General features: G+C 39.1%; 2 protein-coding genes across 6 annotated transcripts in view; both read right to left on the reverse strand.

The window, feature by feature from the left end:
• sin3a.S (SIN3 transcription regulator family member A S homeolog) overlaps positions 1–3,257 on the reverse strand; it is a 54,966-nt gene extending 51,709 nt beyond the window's left edge. Inside the window, exon 1 of the mRNA XM_041587518.1 lies at positions 3,233–3,257. Within this exon, the coding sequence (XP_041443452.1) occupies positions 3,233–3,242 (10 nt within the window). The 5' untranslated portion in view covers positions 3,243–3,257. The remainder of the gene's footprint in view (positions 1–3,232) is intronic.
• A 4,163-nt stretch (positions 3,258–7,420) lies between these two features.
• On the reverse strand, positions 7,421–14,683 carry LOC108712980 (snurportin-1-like). Of its 5 annotated transcripts, XM_041588357.1 has the most exons (5): positions 14,567–14,683; positions 13,216–13,299; positions 9,103–9,180; positions 8,618–8,661; positions 7,421–8,007 (listed from the first exon to the last, which is right to left on the reverse strand). In XM_041588357.1, exons 1-5 carry the CDS (start codon positions 14,626–14,628, stop codon positions 7,916–7,918), a joined length of 360 nt encoding a protein of 119 aa, XP_041444291.1. In that variant the 5' UTR covers positions 14,629–14,683; the 3' UTR covers positions 7,421–7,915. The 5 variants fall into 5 exon arrangements, 4 of the variants coding, with proteins under 4 accessions (XP_041444291.1, XP_041444292.1, XP_041444290.1 ...); XR_005966645.1 differs by lacking the exons at positions 8,618–8,661; positions 14,567–14,683 and adding an exon at positions 13,458–13,742 and having other exon boundaries at positions 9,103–9,226; XM_041588358.1 differs by lacking the exon at positions 8,618–8,661.
• Positions 14,684–24,191: the final 9,508 nt, after the last annotated feature.

Consider the following 24,191-nt stretch of genomic DNA (forward strand, 5'->3'; position numbering starts at 1 on the left):
GAACTCTAACTCCTCTACTGTGTACACTGAAGACTAAGGACTGATTCACCACATTTGCCTTTTCAGTATCTGTTACAACCTTGCTGGAACCTTTATTTAAGGGAGCCACACTCTCAACCCACATCTTTTAATATTAATATAATTAACAAACTTGTTGGGGTTAACTTGGGAGGTGTTTTTCTTTTTAGTTGCCTTTACCAAACTGGTTTGATAAATGTGCTGTTGAATTTCCATTATCCCAATGGAATTGTTTCATTGTACCATGGGATGAATGGTGAAATAAAACAACCTGTACTTTCTAATGCCACGCATATACTGTAGCTGTCACCCACACACAAAAATGAGCCAAAGGAATCACTAGCACACTTGCTGTTTCCAAAATATGATTTCTGGCTGCATTGCCTGTGATTCTTTATTGGGTAGTTTAACTTTTAATATGTCATAGAATTAAATATTTTTTTTTAGCAACTTTTAATTTAATCTTCATTTTTATTTGTATAGGTTTTGAATTATTTGTACTGCCACTTTCTAGTTTTCAGAAGGGTGTTCACTGACCCCAGCAACCAAAAAACTTTTGCTTTGTAAAGTTACAGTTTTATTGTTATTTGTGCTCAGCATTCATTAAAAAACTTAAAATTGTATTGACACACAGTTAAATAAAACAGCTAGAGAATCCTCAGTTAGGGAGCTCCTTTTTGTCCATATATTTATTAGATTGCAATGTGGTAATGTGGCGTGGGCCAATAAGGTGTATGTATTAAATACTAATAGGGAGCCTAGGTAAACTAAATTCACTGAAAGAGTATATTCAGTGAAAGGAGGTTGGCCTGTGATTTACACCATCTTGCAGTCATGTGCATAAAGCAATAAAATTATAACCAAATTATAGGCATAAGGGAAGAAATAGAATGTCCTGCCCCAACAGTCAAGCATCACCCCCAGATAAGCCTAAGGTTTATCCATGAAAACTGTGTCTTGTCGAGAGTAGAGTCCTGCGCGGGTCCACTTTCTGGAACCCCAACCCGTACCCGCAACCTGCAACCCGCATTTTTACCCACTTGCTACCCGACCTGAAAGTACCTTATCCGCCACCCGCTGACCATCAAGAATCAGAAAGTGACATCATTGGAAGTAGGCGTGGTCAGAAAAAAAGGGAGTGAAACAGGAAGTTCTGCCATTGTAATCCGGAAGTGACATCATCGGAAGTAGGCGTGATCAGAAAAAAGGAGTAAAAGTCTCTATCGAGATGTGCCGCGGCCCGACCTGCAGACCCGCAGAACCGCCGACCCGCGTCTATACCCGCACCCGGAACTTCTACCCGTAACCTGCAGGGTACCGCAGGTTTTTGTGGGTAACCCGCGGGTACCCGACCCGCTGCAGGACTCTAGTCGAGTTCACGCAAAAAGATAACTTTGCCCTGTATAGAAAGCAAACAACTCTTCCATTCAGACAGAACAGACACTTTGGAGTGCAAGATGACCAATAATTCAGAGGAGTTATTCCCTTTTTTGTACATTTTTGGAACTGCTTTGTTTAGGATTATATTATAAACATATAAAGTAAACCTCATGATACTTGGATGTAAGGGAGATTTTTTCTGTGCTGGATGATAACCGTATGCCATTATAATACACAAAAGCCATGAATATCCTGTAAATTATATCCTTATAAACGGTGAGTTCTGATGTCATCAGTTATAAACGGTGAGTTCTGATGTAACTTCCGTCACATGACTCACTGAAACTTGTGTATTATAATAAATAAAGTACCCCCAGTTGCAAAATATGAGGATATTAGAAGTTACCTCGAAGTTCCATGACCTGTATAAAAACACTCGGCCTTCGGCCTCGTGTTTTTATATGGTCATGAAACTCCTCGGTAACTTATAATATCCTTATATTTTACAAGAGGGGGTACTTTATTCACTATATTATACCTCCAGTTAGCCACGTCAGCAGCAACCATAAAGAATGCTTTAAATCATACTGCTTAGATTGATTAATTTAAGTTTGGGCCTTTGAATTTCTCCATTACTCTACAGATGTGTCACCTCTGCATGCATCAGATAGGTGTTGTACATCACATATAAATTTTCCCTTTGAAATATATTAATGTCAGTATATTCTGAAACTATAAAGTATAATTGTTCTATTTTGTTACCCTAGGTAGCATATATAGTGTTATAATTGGCCAGCTAATGTGTCATTTTATCATTGTTATTATCCAATACTGCTATTTTTCCTATTATTCCTAAATACTGCTATTTTCGAATTAATCTTTGAGTATGTTCATGATTTTTTTTGAGAAAGGTCCTTTCTCAAGTGTGTACAACTTGTGTAATAGTTTAAACAAAAAAAAAATTCCAAAATAGTTTGGGCCTCATTTAAGGGATAATATTTCTGCTGGTTGGGGAAGAACGAAACAGACGTCAAACACAGACAGAAAAAGGAAAAGAAGCAGACTATAAGACTGTAAAAGAGAGTCACATGCACCCTCTAGTGGCATGCATAATAAATACAACATTGTTACAAAGGATACCTTCAGAAAGTCTTATAGATGAACTTTCTATTAGCAACAGGCCATGTTGAGTTCCTTCTACAGTTACTTGCTAGTTACCTTGCTCAAGCAGTTTATCTCTTTCCAATATAGTTCATCTGTTCATGTGCTAATTCTGTCTAAATATTTTTCAAAAAGCTAGTATTTATATAGTAGCTGATCAAATGCATTTTAAATATTTTCTAAACTTGTCATCTGTCATTTCATTTTTTTAAGCATAAAGAACCACCAAGTTGCTAACCTTGCAGCGAGAAGTCTGTTTTTTCCTCTAAAAAATGATCAAAAGTGTAATTATTCATTTCACAGTAAATCTAAAAATAAAAGCCATTGAATACCTTGCTGCAAAGCTCTCTCTACAAGGTAACCAAAAATTGCATTCATTATGTTTCCTATTGTGATCTTGTGGCAGGGGTGTTTTGGCAAATACTAAAGGGGGGTTGTGGGAGCACTCACATTGCTAAGTAGAAATGTATATAAGTATAAGGGAAGTGCTACTGACATAACCAAATGGGTCAGTGCACATTCCTGGGCCCCTGTCTAAGTAATTCAGTAGATATTCAAATGCATGTGTTCACAAAGACAGGGGTTTTTTAGTTACAAAGTTATGATCATAAAGTTGAAAAGCCACCATACCACGTCAAGGTAAACCCCATATGGCGGTCCCTAACTTGTTTACCTGCAGTCATAGTATTGAGGATCCTGTGCCTCTCTGCATAATAGCATTAGTTGAAGTAGAAGTCTGCTGAACCTTGGTTTCTATCTGAGGGCTAAATCATCCCCCGCTGCTAACTTGCAGCTTTTAAGAGAGAGTGATTGCCCAAAACCAACGCCCATTTCTCAAAAAAAAAAAGTATATCATGAAAATGGTAAAGACAAAGTAAAATTAAATATATAAGTGCATACTTAGAAAGTGTATATATATGTATATGTGTTAGTACAGGTATAAATAAGAAAAATATGAACTAAAATAAGTAAAGGACAAATTAAATAAATGTAGTAATGGGTCTAGTGAATGTAAATGGGTGTCTGAAGTGTGATTTGGTGCTGTTAAAAACATAGGGCCACCATTAGTTGATCGGGTGGGTATGGAGGGTGCTACAAACCACATGAAGCTTAGCCAAAGCTTCAGGCTACAATAGCAAATACAAAAGGGGGTTGTGGGAGCACTCACATTGCTAAGTAGATATGTATATAAAGGGTGTTTTTGGCATCATTCCTGGAAGATAGCCTTGTACATGTCAATAAACTGTATGCTAATCTGGATTCGCTTTGCTTCGCTTTCTTATTAAAAGATCTTTATTTATGATTTTATCATAATGGGGGCACACAAGAAGATTTATAACCATTCACAATTCACATTAGTATTGCCATCACCTCTGTAAGTAGGGCTGCTACACAGCTTGGTCGGTAAAAATTATGCTTGGTGTCAATGTTATTAATTGGGAAGAAAGATAAAAAGTAAAGAAAAGCCTATATTTTTTTCCAGAAAAGGTGGCAACCTTAAGTACAAGGAGAGCTTAAGATGTCTTGTTCTAAGTGGTTTGCGGCTTCCCTGTCTTGTAGGTGTGTGTACCTGAGTCCACCATCACAATGTACGGTGCTGTATTTAGGTCCAGTGCTGCCTTAGGCACTGGATCTCTACCCGCTCCCTTCCCATTGGCATTGATTGTGCATGTACCCCCCCCCCATCTCTGCTGAATGTGTCTGGCAGTGAACTGGGGAGGTTTTTTTTTTTGACACCCAAGGGCAAATATCTCTGTGCTCCTTTGGAAAGGTATTATCACGTATGGCTCCCTAAATTCAGAATAAGTGCTAATCTCACTGGTTCTTGGCTCAATCTTACGCCTGTAACAGCCGCCTCGGGAGGAGCCCTCAGCTACTCAGATGCCGCCAGTTCCTATCTCCAATATATTTTAATTAAAAAATGCGTACCGTTTTTATAAGAAACCTGACTGTATCCAGTGAAATTCTCCCTTCATTTACTGCTGTGGATAGGAATTGTCAGATGGTCCCAAACTGCTGAGCAGGGAAACAATCATACTTATGAACAGCAGGGGGAGCCCCCGCCTTACTTCCCAGCCATGCAGAACTCAAGCAGCTTTGTTTATGATGATCCCTAAGCAGCCCAGACCACACTGAGCATGTGCACAGTCTTAGTCTTGCAAAGATGTTTAACAAAGTTACAAGATGGTGACCCCCCTGTAGCCAATGTCATGGGGCAATGACATCCTTCCCAATCTTCTCTCGCTACTTCATGCTGGCACATGGGCTGCAGGGTTAAATACCTGAGTGGCTTAGTTCAGCAGGGGAATTTAAACAGTTTGCATGCCTGCAAGATGAATTGACACTACACAATAAATCTAAACCATGCTCTATCCACGCAATTCCCATAAGGGGCAGTCTCGCCCTGATTTACGTAGGCCACTGAATTTGTTTTAGGGTAGAACTACACAAACGTATGTGGCGCGATCCGACGCACTGCAACAAATGCCGGCGTCAAATGGGATACAACGGAAATAAGTAAGAAATAGAAATGTCGGATGAAGTCGCAGGGTTGATCCGCCACGACACAACTGTCGGATGCAGACGCAGCGTACAGCATCTGTATCAGATCAACGCTGCGACATCATCCGACAATGCTATTACTTACCTTATTTCTGGCTCAATTCTAACAGCTGCTTTTAATTAAACTCAGGGATTCTGCCAAATGTATCAACTAAATGTATTGATTTAAAACAGTTAAAGAGTCTGCGACCCCCCCCCCGCAGCTGCTTTAGAAGGTGAAAAATGAAACTTTACACTTCAATATTAGAAAAACAGTGGCAAATAGAAAATAGGAAGTGATTGGAAACATTTATTTCTGGTGAATTATCTGAAACCAACTGAACTGAAAATAGTGTTTGAAGGTGAACAATCCCTTTAATAGTGAAGCTCATATTGTTTTTTAAGCAACATTACTTTGAGATATTCTGTTTCTCTTCCTTTATCAAAATGCTAAACATTTAGCATGCTCTTCAACATGATCTGTCTTTACCTAGCTGTTCATTAAATGGCCCTTGATGTGTCTTGACCTTCTCAAGACCATAGCAGGCTCATCATGAAACATTGCTTTTAAAATCACATCTGTTTTAGTACATTTAATTGCATTTTAATAATTCCCTTAAGTATATTAGCTAACAGTGGCGTAACTACCGGGGAAGCAGGGGGTGCGATTGGGCCAGGACCCGCACCCCCCCCAGGGCCCCCCCAGCAGCTCCCAGACGGTTCCGGGTGTACGGAGGGGGGGCAGGGGGCCCGGCAGTGCGTCCCGCGCCAGGGCCCACCCCCCTCTAGTTACATCACTGTTAGCTAATCGGTTATACTATGTAATAAAAAGCAATCTTTCTATCTTAGATCCTTAACCATTGCATTTCTGATTCGTCACTTTTTCTAAAGCACTTTCATGAAAGGTGTATGTTTTAGCAGGTTATCTTATTACTCAAACAGTCACTTTCCAGTACAGAGAACATGGATATTTAGACCAAACAACCTAAGGGGTTAAATAATCATTATAACACAAGAGCCTCTTTACAGGAAATACATTTTCACAATTTTATCGAGTCTTTTCTGGCACACATAAAGGTGGAATAAATTGTCCTTACTCTGCCCTATTTACCAGCAGATCTGTCCAGTTAACACAAGGACATCCCTTGAGGTTCCATCCTGCAGTGTGAAAAGGGTTTTTAACAGGAAGAGCTGTGAAGTTGTAAAATTCTTTCCCCAAAGAGGTTGTACAAGCATTTGATGCATTTTTATCAAGATAATACAATTTTACTTAATTGCAGTGGCTAGTCCTGTTGTCCTTTTGGAGATAGGCATGAATCCCATTTGCTCTAAAGAATATTAGGTTTTTGTCCTTCCTTTGGATCAACTAGTTTGATTAGTTTTCACTTAGGCAAAAGGGTGAATTTGACTGCGTTCTTCAAACTCATGTAAAATTTTGGGGCAGATTTATTATCATGTGAATTTCGAGTTGTGTGAATTTGAATGTTTAATTGCTTCAAATTCTAATCTAGCTTTTTGCTGCACCACTTGGAGAGTGTATTTGAGTTTCCAGGGCAAGGGTCGCTGGGTCCCACAGCATGTGGGGTTTCAGTGGTCGCAGGAGGGGGACAGAGAGGGAGTTGGAGGGAAGTTGGGAAGTGGGAGGCAGGGGTGCTTGGAGGGGGAGGAGGTAGACAGGTCAGAGAGGGGGTTCCACAGTAGGGGCGAGGAGGACGACAGCATGGCTAAGGCGGTACATCTTCACAAGCTCATCATCAGGCTGCTGGTCAAGAGACAGCATTGGCCTCCTGAAGTGATGAGGTTGCCTGATCCTAGCAGGAATCATAGGGGCATATTGCTCCTGGTGCTGCTGCTCCTCCTCTAGCTGATGCTGCCCTTCCTGCCCAGCAATAATTGCTATAATTTCTTGCCCAAGCCATCTTAACTCCAAACACTCTCTTTCAAAATAAAATAGCATCAGGTGAGGGGTTTTATTGGTAACCCAGTGTTTCCCAGCATTCCATGCAGCCTTTAACCATTTCCTAAACCATAAGGATAGATAGCCTAAATCGAGATTTGAATTTTTATAATTCAAGCATTCAAATTATCGTAGTCTCTCAGGGAACTCAGCAGGTGAAAAAATGGGTTGCTAAAAAAATTGTACTTGACGGCAACCAAGATAGCATAAATCCATGTTGGTAGAGAAACACTATTTTAATGTCTATCTATTTCCAGAATTCTTAAGGTATAGTTCTTCAAATTAAATATCCAGATCCAGATTACATGCAGTAATTAAAACACGACAACATTGCTGTAAGAAGTTACTGAATCAAGTACCGTCTTTCATATTTTTTTCTATTTTAATACTGACACATACAAAAAATCTTTAAAAAAAATGAATAGTTTACATCAAATATTGCTCAGATTCCTCAATGAGTATAGTACTGAGCATATATTCAGCAAACCATGTATTTTACAGCTGCGATTTTGGCCAATGTCATTTATGTATAAAAGATCTATATGTATCCATATGCACAAGCTCTGGAATCTCAGCATTGTTACAAGTGATAGGAGCGAGTTTCTTTTTGAACTATAGGATTGTACAAGCTGTACAAATGTGGAAAATTCACTGACAGCAGCACCTATCAGCCTTCTTTATCTTTTCAATCAGTTTCACTCCAGTGCACCAAGGGTGGAAAGGTGTTCTAGTTCATAGTGTCCATCCTCTGCAGTCCCTTTACCCCCTTTTTTATGTTCAAGGATCTGGCGTATCTGTTACTGGGCATAAGCAGGCTTTTGCGCAAGGGGACAAGGTGGTACAGGAAAGCCTAGAATTTTAGGGACCATATACGGTCTCAGACAACCAACCAAAGGAGTGCTGCCTGGTGTGTAGTGAGTATGCTTGTGGTAGAAGAGAAAGCCATCGACCTATGAAGAATGAAGGCAAAAGGGAAGAGTGGGTTAAAACCATCTGTAGTTTTTAGTAAGTTTTATCATTTGTATAATTACAGAAATATGTGATCTAAAAATAGATCACATATTACAGCACCAAACTCTTTCTGCAACTCTAATGATCTACACCCCATAACTTCAATATAATTCCTAGAATTATCCTTAAACTACTAATGTTACCACTATAAAATCAGTTTCACTGACATATAATGCTCTCCAAACAAACACGAATATTTGTCAAAATGGCATTTTCTTGTTCATAGAGGGGAGAAGCAGTTTATTGTTTATCAGGGGAGAAAACCTATAAAGGTAAAAATGGTTTCCTTCCCACAAAAATGGATATATTTAGGGAACATCACAGCCTGAGATGTCTGAAAAGCAATCTAAAATCCAGAGGCACACAGAACTGATGCAAGCAAGGAACACCTTGCATGTTTATTGCAGAATGGCACTGCTATTTCACAATAAACGTGCAAGGTGTTCCTTGCTTGCATCAGTTCTGTGTGCCTCTGTATTGTTTGACTTCTAGATTGGATTTGGGGTTGCCGGACCTCTACCATTGTGCACCAGACAGCACTATAATTACCTCTTACAAGGATGTGCGAGAGCCAGATCTCTTTTGGACAATGTCTGAAAAGCAGACATGAAGAAAGACAAGCTTAGCTACAATTTAATATATCGCCCATGTTTCTGAACAATCTGCACCTAAACATACTAGGTTCATGTTTGTAAGCCTTACTGAAAGGTTTGTTTTGTACATATATAAAAAATAAAGCAAATTTATACCTTGTATGTAAATTTCTGCATCAGGTCACCCTGTACAGATTACAAGGAAAATTTTGAAGTCCAACAAACTTGAACTTGAAGAAAAATTTAAAGAAGGAGCGTGAGATAGAGAAAAAATAATTAAAGCATATTTACTAACTGTATGCAAATATCTCGTTTCTGCTTCACTTCAAGTGCTCCAAAACATTATCTAGAACATATAGTTATATAACCTTTATACCAAATGCTTAAGGTTTCACTCTTACATCACAAACTGAACATTTACCACACACACAAAATACTCACTGGGTTGCACTTTGAGATGTTACACAGTCCTTCTTGTTCGTGCAACTTTGACTGGAGCCAGTAAAATCAGAAATCGGTCTGTGCAATGGAAAAGCTGGACTGTGGGTCATAGTCATGTTGCTCTCTATTTAAATATAATTTTAAATACTATTTCCTGTTTTAAATGGTAATGCCAATAAAATATCTGTAAGTGGCATATAATTTGAAGGTAAAAATCAGTCTGGTATTTTCAGTTAATGGGACGACTGGAGAGACCCTGTTGTATTTAAAGAATTGGGATACAGCAAAGCCTGGTCACACACAACACATTTGTGGAAGTTTTAGGAGCGCAGAAGAAGATTTGTGGATGCCCATAAAGCCAGAGAGGGTTACAAAACTTTATATGTTTGGAATCAACAGTGAGAAAGATTGTGTACAAATACAAATTCCAGAAGTGGTCAACTATAAGATAACTCCAACTGCAAGGCGTTTAATATTTTTAGAAGTTAAAAAGGAACCCAGGATAACTTCTAAGTAACTGAAGGCCTGTCTTGCATTGACTAATGTTGATGTTCATGAATCCACCATCAGGAGAAAACTGAACAGCAATGGTGTATATGGCAGGGTAGCAAGGAGAAAGCCACTGCTCTCCCCCAAAAATATTGCTGAAGTTTGCTAAAGATCATGTGGACAAACCAGAAGGATACTAGACGAATGTTTTATGGACGGAGGAAGCCAAAATAGAACTTTCTGGCTTAAATGAGGAGTGTTATATTTGGAGAAATAAAACCCTGCATTCCAGCATTAGAACCTTATCACATTGGTGAAACATGGGGGTGGGAGTGTTTTGGTTTGGGCCTGTTTTGCTGCATCTGGGCCTGAAAGACTTGCTATCATTGATGGAACAATGATTTCTGAACTATACCAGAGAATTCTAAAGGAAAATGCAGCAAGGCCATGATCCTAAATACACAAGTTGTTCTACCAAAGAATGGTTAAAGAAGCATAAAGTGAATGTTCTGGAAGTCCTGACTTAATCCAATTGAAATGTTTGGAAAGACCTAAAGAGAGTGGTTCATGTGAGGAAACCCACCAAATTCAAGAGCTGAAGCAGTTCTGTATGGAGGAATGGGCTAAAATTCCTCAGGGTCGATGTCCAGGACTGAAGTTACTGCAAACGTTTAGTTGCAATTATTGCTGCACAAGGGGGTCACACAAATACTATATCACTTACTTTTGCCACACTGAGATATGTTAATGGATCTTTTCTTTTTCAATAAATACATGACCAAATATAATAATTTTTGTTTAATTTATTTAACTAGGTTTTCTTTGTGTACTTTTAGAACTTGTTTGAAAATCAGGTGATGTTTTAGGTCCCATTTATATCACAATATAGAACATTTTCATAAACTTTAAAGCACTGTAGCTGAAAGAAGATAATATATAACTAGGAAAAATGTTATATCTTTTTACCATGGTAGGCAGATTTGCGAACAAATAAACCTGGGGCAACTGCTGGTTAAACAACTTCCCCAGAACACAAATTGAGGAGTATCCATACTGTATAGGTTAGGTCACTATGATTTCCAAGGAACAGTAACACTAAAAACATTTTTATTAAAATATCCATTTCCCCCCCACTAATAATAGATCTACCCTGCATAAAGTTTATTAATATCAATGCTTTATTAAAAAAAATACTGTTTGAAAACACTGGTTCCTGTCTACTGAAAAACGGCGATATGGCGACTCACTCTGCAGATCTGCGCTCCACATCTTCCCCCTAACCCGACTTCTGCCAAAACCGGAAGCTAGGCACAAAGACTATTGACAGCTCAAAATGTTCAGTAGCACTAAGGACAGAAAACACTTTCTGTTGCCACCAATTTCCAAGCTTTCTCTATATAGCCCATTCTTAAGCTGGCCATAGATGCAAAGATCCGATCGTATGAATCATCGTACGATCTGACTTTTCCATCTCCCGACCCGCCACTAACCATTCAGATCAAAGTCTTACCAGTCAGATTAGTTTTAGAACAGATCAGCAATGTTCTGCCCCTGATAGCAATCGTACGATATCTATGTCCAACCAAAGCTAGTGACAGTCTCCCACTGAAAATCGTACGATCGGCAATACACGCAGAGATATTATCGGCAGCCGACAGAAATTTTCTAACCTGTCCGATCGACCAAACGACCGATCTCCGCCGGACGAAAAATGTCGGGACTCTCCACACAGATCTTTGTGTCTATGGCCAGCTTTACACAGTGTACAAGCCGTATTTTGCGGGAAGTGGCAGAGATCCCCTCTTCCCCAGCTTACCCCGTAGTGGCAGGACTGCGGAACACTGATCGCTGCCCCAGTGCTCTTTCCTATGCTAGCAGGCAGCTGGTGACAAGTCCGTGGTACCTGAGGAAAATAAGAAGTCGGCACCTCGGCCCCGCACCCGAGCCCAGAGTCTGCAGCAGCTGCTACCCCAGCTCAGACAAGAGCCCCTCAAAGCCCCGGCGGCAGAGACCAAGGCCCCAATTAACACTTTCCAGGTATCAAAGATCAGCGAACCTAAAGGCATAAAGCAACAGAAGGCCTACAGTATGACACTGAGATTGCTGCCAACAATCGCCTGCTCTTTACAGTTAGTGCCGCAAAAAGACAACAGAGCCGGGAGTCATCGCTGAACACAGAACGCCCGTCCACAGCCTTCCAATTGCCAGAATCCAGCCAAACGCCTCCGAAGAAAAAAGCGGAAATAGAGCCAGCCATTGAGTTTGGGATTCCACCTTTTTATTTCTTCACAATATCCATGATCCATTCAGGTCTAGTACCACTCTATACATGTATTTAATTTGGGCTTGCCTTCTACATAACACTTTACAAATTAAAAGGGTCTGTTATACACTCTGCAACCAAAGTCCCAGGATGCTTTTCAAATGCTGTTCTAATCACTTCAATCACTGAAATGCAGTAATTGATTGCCCTTCAATCTCTTTCTATCAACTTTATTAAAGATTTTAAATGGGATCTGCACCAAGGTGGCTATATACAAGTACCGCACTAGTTGTATACCATAACCTCTATTCTAGGCTTGCATGGCAAATTCTCACATAATGTACATAATGTAAACAGGGGCATGCCAATATGAAACATATCTCTTATGTCATTACAGTTTTATGATGGATAGTATGGTTAACACTGCTACCTTGCAGAAGTGGGATTGCTTCCAACTAAGGGACTGTTTGTATTAATTTGCATATTCTCCTCTTGCTTGCATGCTTTTCTTCTTGCACAGAAACACACATGTTATAATGCCATATAGTACAGTAGAAACCCCAGGGGACCAGGAAATATTGTGTTAAATCAGGGAAATGTGTTATGCATTTTATATTGGTCGGACCACAAAAAATCATGTAAAATGAAAGACAACTTAACTAATCAGGAAATTTGAAATTGAGGATTATTTTAAAAAATGTGGAGTGTTCCAGCAAGATGGATAGTAGTAGTCTCTGTTAGAGACCCACAGGCAGCCTGTCAGAGTAAAGCCATTCCAAAAGAATTATGCTGAACATGGTGACCCATGAAATGGAACCATTTATGAGAATTTTTAATTTTGCCCCATTTCCTGTTAGACCTTAAAACAGACAGAGAATCTAAAATGCTGATAGAGTTGTATTGTTTCTGGCTTATATCTGTGTATAAAAAGGGATAAAATAACATAGAAAAGAGGGCTTCAGCTGGCCATAGACGCAAAGATCCTCGATCCTTCGTACGATTTTCGGATCGTGTGTGGAGAGTCCCGATATTTTTCATCCGGCGGAGATTGGTCGTTTGGTCGATCGGACAGGTTGTATTTTGTTCTGCCGGAGCCCATTGCGCTCTCATCGTAATCTGATCGTTCGGCCATATGGCCGAACATTCCGATTACCCCTGATATAGTCATGCCCATTAGTGGCATAGCGGGGAAAGATCCGCTCGTTTGGCAATGTCTATGGCCACCTTTACTTATTACCAGTGCTGTGAATGACAAATTAAAAAAAAGCCCAAGTGATTTTCTACTACAGTATTTTAGTTTTGATTTCTTTACAGAGTAACCATTTGTTTGCCACATGTTAATTTATACTTATAATGCATACCTGACAGTTATACACTGGATGCCCCCTCCAGCACATAATATGTTCGATTCTCCTCGTTGTATATACAGTCCAGGATGGTGTAATCTGCCAGGATATAATCAGAAATAAAACAGTAACAGAGTAATTCAAATAATCACTCTCAAAAACACACTCCAGCAATGCCTCAACGCTTTCTCAGAAATGTATACTATACATTATACAGATAAGGTTTTCCCTAATACTAGTTCTTTCATTTTCCACACCTTTGCCACTTGTATTGTTGCGAATGTTCCCTCCAGGGAGCAATGAAGGAAATCTGTTAACACAATAACCACTCTTGGTATATGCTGCTGTTGATCCCTGGTAAAATACAAATTAAATATAATTGGTAATTGAGAAGGGAGAAGAGTTGTCAGAGAGGCAGAATAGGCAAAGAAAAATCTCACCCTCGAGGCAACAATCAAAGGGACATATTCACTAACCTGCGGAGTTGCGCTAGCGCAGGCTTCACCACACTTCGCCGCACTTTGCCAGGCGGCCGTTAATTCACTAAAATCCGAAGTTGCGCTCAGGGAGGCGAAAGGTAGCGAAGTTGCGCTAGAGTTAATTCGTCAAGGAAATTGCAGCTACGCTAGCGATGCCTAATTTGCATACGGGACCAAGTTAAAGTACAATGGACGTATATGTAGCAGCAAATACATTACACTACAGAAGCCTGCGAAAGCTTCATAAAATAAAATAGAGGTGTTATATTGCCCTACACATGTGGCCACTGTATAGTTTTGGTGCCATATGTTAGGAAATGTAGGGGGGAAGGAGGGTACCCCAAAAAAATGTACGATCTTTTTCAGCCATTCACCTTTAAAAAAGGAAAAGACACCAGCGTTTTTTGGGACTTAGAAAAAATTTCAACTTTTTTTGAAGCAATCCCTATCTACTCTATTGCACTTCGCCTGGTCTGAGGTGGCGAAGGCAAGTCTGGCGCAAGAGGTAATGTTCAGTAAAATGCGCAAGTTAGTGAATCAACGTAGTTATGTCCCTTCGTCATAGTGCAACTTCGCCTGGCGTAAGGGTGCGAAGTAGCGCTAGAGTAGGTCCAGTTTGCTAGTGAATTTACGCCAGCACCCATTAGTAAATTGGCGAAGTAACGAAATGACGTCACGCTGGCGAATTTGCGCTAGCGTTAGGCGCTTCGCACTTTAGTGAATTTGCCCCAAAGAGCGCTTTCCTACAGGAAATACAACAAGAAGCCAGAGATCCTGTGGGATCTCGATCAGCCACTCAAGACATCAGCTGGAAGAAAGAATGAAATAAGACATTTGTTAAGGCTGAAAAAAGACAAAATGAACAATTAAAATAACTCACTACCCACCTGATTGGCATAATGGCGTGGCAACTTTTTCCCAAGGTCCACATCCATTTCTTCACACTCATCTCCTACATCTTCTTTCTGTCCTTTTTCTCCTCCTCATCTTGTGACTAATCTCCCTCTGCCAGGCGGCGGGCATGGTTTATATAATCTAGCCGTTTCCTGTCACAAGAGAACATATTAGGAAAATTACCAAAATATACTTTGGAAACTAGTATGCCCAAAAAATAATGGATATGTAAAATAGTGTCTCTTCATTTGGTGGGTCAGCAATTAGTTTTGATTAACCTACCAAAAGTTAGAATATTAAAGCATGGATCTGATTCTATAGTAATTGCTCTGTTGCGGTTTTATAACTTTTGTAAAATTAGCCCCAGGTCTTCTTCTAGAATTATTGTGTTAATTGTGAGATTCAGAAATCAAATGAATTACTTTTATTAATCAGCAGCATTAATTTGATATTGTATCATATACATTTGTTTTTGTATATTTACAGTGTTGTGACTGATATTCACAAAGCAATGAGACAAAAAAAATTATGAAACAGGAAATGCACTATTATTATTTTGAAGGGGTTGTTCCCCTTCAAACACCTTTTTCAATTCAGTTGGTTAGCGCCGGATTTAGATACTTTGACTTCGAATATTGAAGCCAAAGTTTTTTAGCATCGAATTTGGCCATTTGTGGTCGAAGTAAAATCACTCGATCGAACGATGAAATCCTTCGAATTAAACGATTTTACTTTGACTTCAAAAAACTTAGAAAAATGCTCTAGAAGGTCCCCATAGGCTAACATAGCAATTCGGCAGGTTTAAGGTGGCGAAGTATTGAAGTCGAACTTTTTTAAAGAGACGGTACATTCGATTTTCGAAGTCGAACTTTTTTACTTCGAGTTGAAGTAGCCTATTCGATGGTCAAAGTACCCAAAAAATTTAATTTGAACTTTTTGCATTCGAAAATTCACTTTGAATCACTTTGACCCTTAGTAAATCTGCCCCTAAGTGTTCTTTTCACTTGTCCTCAATGCCACCTCATGTTGTACCCCCCGATCCTAGCCATCGTCCACTGCCAGAAAATGGCAATCTCCTGAATGCTATTTGACCGAATATGCAGAAGAGTTGTTAACATATCATCTCTTTTCTTTATCGTATAAGTATATTTTAAGTTGTTGGAGTGATTCCTGGTATGCATGGTTATTATCACGTACGGCTCCCTAAATTCAGAACAAGCGCTAAGCTCCCTTGTCACGGCTCAATCTTCTGCCTGTAGCAACCGCATTTGGCCTCGAGAGGAGCCCTCAGCTACTCAGATGCAGCCAAGTCTTAACTTAAGAGGAGCAAAGCAGATGTTCTGAACGAGCAAAGGGGCATGTGCATTTCCAAGGTTTTGGACGGAAGGCAACAGTTCAGGGAGTAGACGAAAAGCGTAGTCAGGCAGGCCTGGGTCAGTACAGGCGGAGTTCAAGCAGGGTCAATCAGGTTGGGGTCGGTACAAGCAGTGTTCAAAGGATAGTCAGGCTGGCAAGGGTCAATATCGGTAGAGTTCAGAATAGTCAGGCAGGCAAGGGTCAGAATTGGCAGAGTTCAGAATAGTCAGGCAGGCAAGGATCAAAACCGGAATCAAAACACAACAGAATTACACCCAGATACTAGCAAGTTAGACCTAACAACGGGCAATGATTACCAGCCCAAAGCCCCTTTAAATAGTAAAACCCAGAAGTGTGCGAGCGCCACAGGAGGACCGGCAATGGAGAGAGAAGGATCACCATTGCAGGCGTCCCCACCGGCCCACTAGACCACCAGGGTGAGTCCTCACAATTATTCACACTATGCAATAAAGTATCTTTCTGTATACAGTGAATGAATTTAAGATGAGGTCTTACCAGTAAACTACAAATTTTAAGCATAACCTCCCTCCAAAAGTTCAACCTTCTCGATAGAGCACCACTGATCCTTTCAAACATTTCACACAGCCTACATACTTGTTTACAACATTTTTAAGTAAAGACTAAACTGTTATCACAAAGGTAGAGTAATAAACACTCACGCCTTCTGCAACTCTAGAAGCTTCCTTCTGCGCTCACTTTGCTCCAGAGAGCTATATTTGCTTTTATACTGAGACAATCTGAGATGTGGAGCAGATGGACTGTTCAAATCAGATGAAACTGAGAAGCTTCCAGCAAGAGCATCCATCCTAAGAGAGGTGCAAAAAAAAAATTAAGAATTCTTACTGAATCATGAAGGTTTCCCAGTATATATATATGTCATCTGCAATAACAATGAACCCTGTTCAACACTCACTGAGGTGCCGATTCCCTCCAGACAAACGAATGCAATATTTTAAGTTGCGAGTATGTATAATACACCTGCCATAAAGCAGATCTTCTTTGTCAGAAAGTATAAATTGTCATATGAGCGCCAGGAAAACGTTTCCTCCATTTAAGCACAAGGCCAATAACTTTTCCAGCAGTAAAGTATAAAATGTATCCAAAACACTATTCAATGCAATATTATGCACTGTGTTCAGGCACAACAAAACACTTTTATTGTTATAAAAAGTATCCCTTTAATGAAAAAAATTAACATTCTTTTGAAAATTAACAGGTATAATGAAATTGGGTATCAGTTTAGAAAGAACTATTCTGTGAGCTGTCCTTATAACGGATTGTAGTAATTACTTCAATACAAGGGAACTTTGCCTAAGTGAAAGTTCTGGTCCCTTCTTGGTGTTTTTGTGCTCTTTGGTTTCCACTAAACAGTGGTACAGCAGGCAATCTTCCAGCAGTTGTACTTGAAATCCAAGCAACACTTTGGTTTACATTTAGGGGGTTATTTATGAAAATCAGATTTTTTTTCTGGTCAGAGTTTTAAAGGGGAAAGACTATCTTTTTTTGTCGAAAAATACCCTCAAATTTTATTGAGATTTATTACTCCATCTCAAACCTGCCCAGGACACGTAGAAGTCAATGTCAGACGTCCTGTTTACAATTGGAAGATGTCATGATCTGCACTAGGTTTCGAACAACAATGCAAAGAATTTGTGGCTTTCAGACCATAATCCAAAAAAATCAGATTTTTCGAGTGTCAAATCCAAAAGAATCGTACAATTCAGATTTTTTTATATGATTTTATCAAGTATTTTCCCGCAACCAGATTTTTTCAAGTAGGGAATTAATAATTAAAGCAAGCAGGCAGCAGCCATTTTGTGCACACTGTTATTAAGGCAAGCCTTGCATCATCTCAGAATCTTGTTTGTGCACCAGAATGGGGACCCAATGTCCATCTCCATGCCCTGGCTACACAATTAAATGGTGAAGAGAACGGGGGAATGTGTGGAGAGCTGTGACATCTAGAAAGTTGTCTGCCCCGCCTATATGCCCAAGGCATAGAGGAGTAACAGACAATATTGGACAGCTGAGATTTTTAAATGAGTTTACAACAGCTATGAATGCTTTAATAAAAAATAGAAATTGGATTTCATGTTTCATTTGAAAAGGACTTTTATTATACAGATTTTTGTGTCTGGGTGACAGGTCCACTTTAATGACCAGCTAAGGAACTCCTCTACGTGACCAGACTATACATATATTTATTTATTTTTTTACACACCAGGCTAACATCTAAATGAAGAGCTTATTTTACAAACCTTCTCTTCTGAGGATAATTCTGCAATCCAGGGATGGATTTGGTGCATTCCTATTCTTTAGTATATTTTAATGGCCATTCCTATATCATTTGCACAGACCCATAATTTCCATGCAGCTACTTGAATACGTTTTACATTTAACTGGGGTTGCAAAACTGTTTCTATTAAACAAAAACCCAGTATGACTAGCTTGCACCAAATCACATGAACTGGAGCATCAGTTGGGAATAGGGCCATACCTCCCAACATTTTGGAAGTAAAAAGAGGGACACGCCCTTTTATGTGGCCACACCCCCTAATTAACATGTTCATTTTACAAAATTTGGCAGGTTATGAAAGTTTGAAATTGAAAATAATTCTTATCTAATATGTTTTTTTGTGTCTCAAAATTGTTACAAAGTATCTTATTTGCACCTGTTAGCTGTTCTGTGCTCTCTAAAAGCCAATTAAGTGAGAAACTTTGTTTATTTTTCTGGCTATTCAGTGCAGTGAAAATAGGGACTTTCCAGTACAAATGAGGGACTGCAGGTTGAGCTGTCAAAAGAGGGACTGTCCCTCCAAAAAAAGGGACAGTTGGAAGGTATGTAAAGGGCTGTCACCTTTTCTGGCAAAAAAAAATCTTCCTCCCTGACCCTGATAAATGTCTTCCCTGATATTATTAGTATCGATAAAAAAGGGCCAATAAAATACCAGCTATATGGCAACACTGCACGTTTATTTTGGAGGAAATAAAAAAAACTAGAGGTCCTACAGCCGCTGTGTTTTGCGTGTTTCAGATCTGTCAGGCTCGCTCTCACTGAACTCTGTGCGGATGAGAGGCGTTGCACAAGTGTAACCTGTCACTATTAAGTAGAGGCGTAGTGATATGCTGGAACTTTTCGTTTAACATCAACCATAAATGCAACATGAACGCCCAAGGCATACCTGCCGCACTGCTATATCCAAGCATGACTTCCAAAAGCGCATTACAGCCGGCTTTACCTGGGGACGTCACACGCCCTTTCAAGTAGGAAGTTACAGCAAACCCCGGAACAGGAAACTAATCGTAGCCGGAAGTTGAAAGTAATTGTTTCACATGGCGCAAGCAGTGTTTGTGCAGTTTTCAGCAGTTCTGGTTCTGACAAAAGATTTCTAGTTGAGCTGGTGCCACCCCCTGTACCTGGCTTGTTCTGCTGTTAGACTTTATAGAGGTCGTAATGTCCTAATTGTTAACAAGTCGGAGAAACAAACCCGCTGTAAATCGCTTGAAAAAGTGGTTTGTTTAAGGAGGGTGCAGGAAGCAGAATAAAATAAAGGGGAGTGTTTAATAGGGAAAATGGGGTGAGGAAAATGTTTAGGGTGAAAGTGAATATTAAAAAAAGGGGAGAGTGCTAAGCTGGGAAAGCAGAAGGTGAAATAGAAGAATAGAGAAAAGTGGGTTGTGATCCTGACTGACTGAAAATGTGGAGAAAGTGTCGCTGCCCAGGAGCCAAATTACTTCAGGGAAACTATCACTTAAATGAAAATCTGATATAAGATTAATCTCATTTTCTCTTTCTACGGGAGTAGATAGTCTGATTTTAAGTGACAGTAGGACAGGGAGACCACTCTAAATGATATATTAGTATATGAGTAACTTGGTTATTTCTGAAACAGTACATTTTTTATTTGATTATATTTTGAAAATGTCTTATTTCAGCATGAGGTAGCCGAGAAAGAATAACATTTTTTGTATGCAGATTCACCAAGGAACCCCCCTCATCTTGAATGGATTCTCTTCTCAAGCTAGCTTGATCATTGCCACCTTGACCTTGAGGAAGAACCATCTCTCATTGATTATGTGGGCAGTTAATTGTTTTAATGTGTGGTGAAACGATATCTCTATGCTCTCACAATGGTAACTCTCTTTTATGAGTAAAGAAAGTTAGCCAAACAACACAGGCCAGTGTAGCGGGGATCTCCCCTGCACGTTTATTTCGTCAAATGATGTAACGTTTCGGGGGCGTACCCCTTCATCAGACATCATGTCGCCGACCCCTCCAGCCAGCACCAGGCAACTATCTTCAGGAGAGACTCAGGGGAAATTAGGTATATGTGTAACTCTCTTTTATGCCCATAAGTTGTCATATGTTCCTACGTTTAGAAAAGCTATGATTTCTTTGGGGGTTCTGACTCTTTGTGAGTTCAGAACCACGGAACTTGTGTCAAATAAACTGTAGATTTTCACCTCAAGTGGTCTCCAGTTTTGAAGTTCCACAACAAAGCTTATATTACATTTTCATTTCTGTGATAGTTTCCCTTTAAAGGGATGGTTTACCTTTAAGTTAACCTTTAGCATGGCTAATTCTAAGCAACTCTTCAATTGTTTATTTTTTGTAGCTTTTGAATTATTTCCCCTGTCTTCTGATTCGTTCCAGCTTTCAAATGGGGGTCACTGACCCCATCTAAAAACAAATGCTCTGTAAGGCTACACATCTATAGTTATTGCTACTTTTTATTACTCAATTTTCTATTCAGGCCTCTTCTATTCATATTCAAGTCTCTTATTGAAATCAGTGCATGGTTGCTAATTTAATTTGAATCAGCAACTGGATTGGTGAAATTGCAAACTGGAGAGCTGCTGAATAAAATGTTAAATAACTCAAAAATCACAAATAATAAAAATTTTTCTCAGAATATCACTCACTCCCTACATCATACTAAAAGTTATTTTTAAGGGGAACATCCCCTTTAAAGATGGTAGTGCAAAAGGTGGCTCTACAAAAAGAATGGGGGTTAGCACCTACCCAAACAGTGTATTTTCAATTGAGTAAAATAAATAAAAAACAAAATTAAGGCTAAGGTTTGAAAGAATTGGTCAGGGTTTCTGGATGCATTTGCAACACTGTATGGGGCACATTTACTAAGCTTGAGTGAAGGATTCGAAGTAAAAAAAACTTTGAATTTCAAAATATTTTTTTGGGTTACTTCGACCATTGAATAGGCTACTACGAACTTCGACTACGACTTCGATTCGAACGAAAAATCGTTTCACAGTATTGTGTCTTTAAAAAAAACTTCATCCTGCAGTTTGATAGCGTGAATGCCACCCTCTAACATCTATATAAAATGCTTAATACTTGCCTTTCTACAGTATTTTAATACTGTAAAGTCTGATCTTCTGAAACCCAAATCAGTTTGTATAAATATTCCTGAAAAGCATGGCCTTGAGCATACTTGCGTTTTATATGCAAGTAGTTGGAGGTGCATAAAGTGACTTCATCCATTGACTTCCACTAAAATTACAGTGGGCATTTTAAATTGTAGCATACCACCACTGATATGAGTGGAAACTTGCCCAGATGCATGGACAGAATAAACTCCTCATTTCCCAAGAAAGTTAGTAGACGCCAGTGGTCTGCAAGCACTTATATGTAATTGTATGTGCAAGCAGGTGAATTCTCTGAATTGCAGGTAGACCATCTCCCACAAAGCATACCTCCCAACATTTGAAAAATGGAAAGAGGAACAAAAATCTACCCTTTAAGCTGATAGTCTCAGTTTTCCCTAGGGACTTGCTTGTCTTCAATAATTACAATTGTATCTTAAATGTATGCAAGTGCAGGTGCTCGGCATTCTGTGCTTTCTGCCAAAAAGCCTCATTTTAATTAAGTTTCAGAAACTTTGTCTCTGTCAGTGCAAGAGATAAAAAATCCACGACTGTGGGCTGATCTGTTAAATTTAGGAGTTTTGAGGTATGCACAGAGTCCATCTTAAACAAATCACACGCGGCGATCTTTTTTCTATTGTCGCTCGAAATCGCCTAGCGAGGCAATTTCGAGCGACAGTAGAGAAAAGATCGCCGCGTGTGTTTTTACGCTGGCGATTTTTCGCGATTCCCCATAGACGCCAGCGCAAAAGTTTCCCCAGCGATTGCGGCTTAAAAGTCGCGGCGAAAAGTCGCCGCGAGTCAAATCGCGGCGCTATCGCCTAGTGTGGCCTTAGCCTTAAGGAACAATGCTGGTCTCTATAAAAATATATTGCATAAAACAGCTCATATGTAAAACCCTGATTCATGTAAATAAACCATTTTTCATAATAATATACTTTTTAATAGTGTTTTTTAATGTGCTATTGGGTAATCATAAATAGAAAATTACCATTTTAAAAAATATGCGCCAACTCCTCTGGAATCCTAGGATTCATGGGGCACACAAACAAACCATACAAACTATACATGTTTGGTCACATGAGCCAATTAACAGACAAAGTTCTGTCTTTTGCTTCCACACTTCTTCCTTTTCCGTTAGAGCGGCAGTATTTCTGGTCAGCTGATCTCTGAGGCAGCAGAGACCATCATGAAATGGTGGTTCAAGGCAAAAGGGAAATATATATATATATATTCCAGTTTGGTAAGATTCTTTAATATGCCCCTTAATTTGATATATGACACTTAATCTGTTGCTTACGTATTCATTTTCGGGGTATAGTTTTCCTTTAAGTTATCTTTTAGTATGTTATAGAATGGGAAATTCTGAGCAACTTTTCAAATGGTCTTCACTATTTTTATTTTCAATAGTTTTTTTTTAAGTAGTAGCCTTTTTCTTATGATTTTAGCTTTTAAACGGGGGTCAGTGACCGCATGAAAAACAACAAATGTTCTGTAAAGCTACACATTTAGGGGAAGATTTATCAAGTGTCGAATTTCGAAGTCCACCAATTGACTCCAAGTAGGTTCTAGGAGGTCCCCCATTGGCTAAAAAAGCAATTTGGCAGGTTTTAGATGGCAAATTCTAATTTTTAAAGAGACAGTACATGATAAATTTCGAATTTCTGTTTCAAATTCAAAACTAATTTGGTCTATTCCCTAGTTGAAGTACACAAAAATTAGCTCAAAATTCACATTTTTTAAATTTGAATTTTTACTTCGATCTTTGATAAATCTGCCCCTTATTGTTATAGCTACTTTTTATTACTTGTCTTTCTATTCAGGCAATTTCCTATTCATATTCCAGTCTCTTACTGAAAGAGTTTCTAGGATAATTTGGACCCTAGCAACCAGATTGCTGAAATTGCAAACTGGAGAGCTTCTGAATAAAGAGCAAACATCCAAAACTCAAAAACCACAAATACAAAAATGATAACGAGTTGTAAATTGTCATTCTCTCTACATCATACTAAAAGTTAACTTAAAGGTGAACAACCCCTTTTTACCAGATTTAAAGTATGGTGATGCAAATTAGGGAAAGCTCCCTTATTTAGGAAACCCTAGTTCCCAAGCATGCCAGATAATAGATCCTTTATACCTTTATCACAAATTGGGGATGGTTTACAAAAACCAATGCTAAATTAAACCAGTACTATTGTCCGTAACAACCAATGATATATTAACTGTTAAATGAAGCACACCACCTTTTGTCAAGTACATGTTTTATTTTATAGGACAATAGAGTTTCTGGGGCTTTTGCAACCCAAAGTCTGCCCCCAACGTTTTCCATTTCTGGGAGGGAGAGAGAAAGAGAGCAATTATACTGTCTAGGCTAATAGCGCATAATACTGTATATGGGATAAAAAAAAAAGCATACATTTAGCTTAAGTTGCCGGTGGTGTTTTGTTAACTGAAGCAAACTTTATCAGAAATAAAACTTCTTTGGCCTAGAATTTTCCCTGCAGTTTCACGTTAACTACCACTAGAGGGGTCATCCAAGGAAATAAACCAGGCTGAGTAGCCGGGAACTGAAAAAGAGGGGAGCATACGTGGAAGGAGAACTAAGGATAAAGCAGAAAAAATGTAAAGTAGAAAGAAAATTGAATACAATTGAGGAAAAAGGGACCTTTTTTTAATTTTCTGAAAAAACATGATTTTCTAGGTTTTCAGAATTTTTGGCACATCATTCTGTGTTTTTTTTTGTTCATACCATTTATATACTGTAAGTCTAGTCTACTAAAACAAAATGTAAACCTAATAGGATTGTTTTGCCTCCTTTAAGGATTAATTATATCTTAGTGTCAAGTACAGTACAAA

The sequence above is a fragment of the Xenopus laevis genome, chromosome 3S (assembly GCF_017654675.1).
Source record: "Xenopus laevis strain J_2021 chromosome 3S, Xenopus_laevis_v10.1, whole genome shotgun sequence".
NCBI lineage: Eukaryota > Metazoa > Chordata > Amphibia > Anura > Pipidae > Xenopus > Xenopus laevis.

Excerpts from the sequence above, each read along its gene's own strand:
- LOC108712980 (XM_041588356.1), bottom strand. The coding sequence starts at position 14,628 with ATGAGTGTGAAGAAATGGATGTGGACCTTGGGAAAAAGTTGCCACGCC. Across the intron at positions 13,555-14,566 it reads CACGCCATTATGCCAATCAG|GGATCAACAGCAGCATATAC; the intron begins GTGGGTAGTGAG and ends GTATTTTACCAG. Across the intron at positions 8,008-13,215 it reads ATCCAGTGTATAACTGTCAG|GTCGATGGCTTTCTCTTCTA; the intron begins GTATGCATTATA and ends CATTCTTCATAG.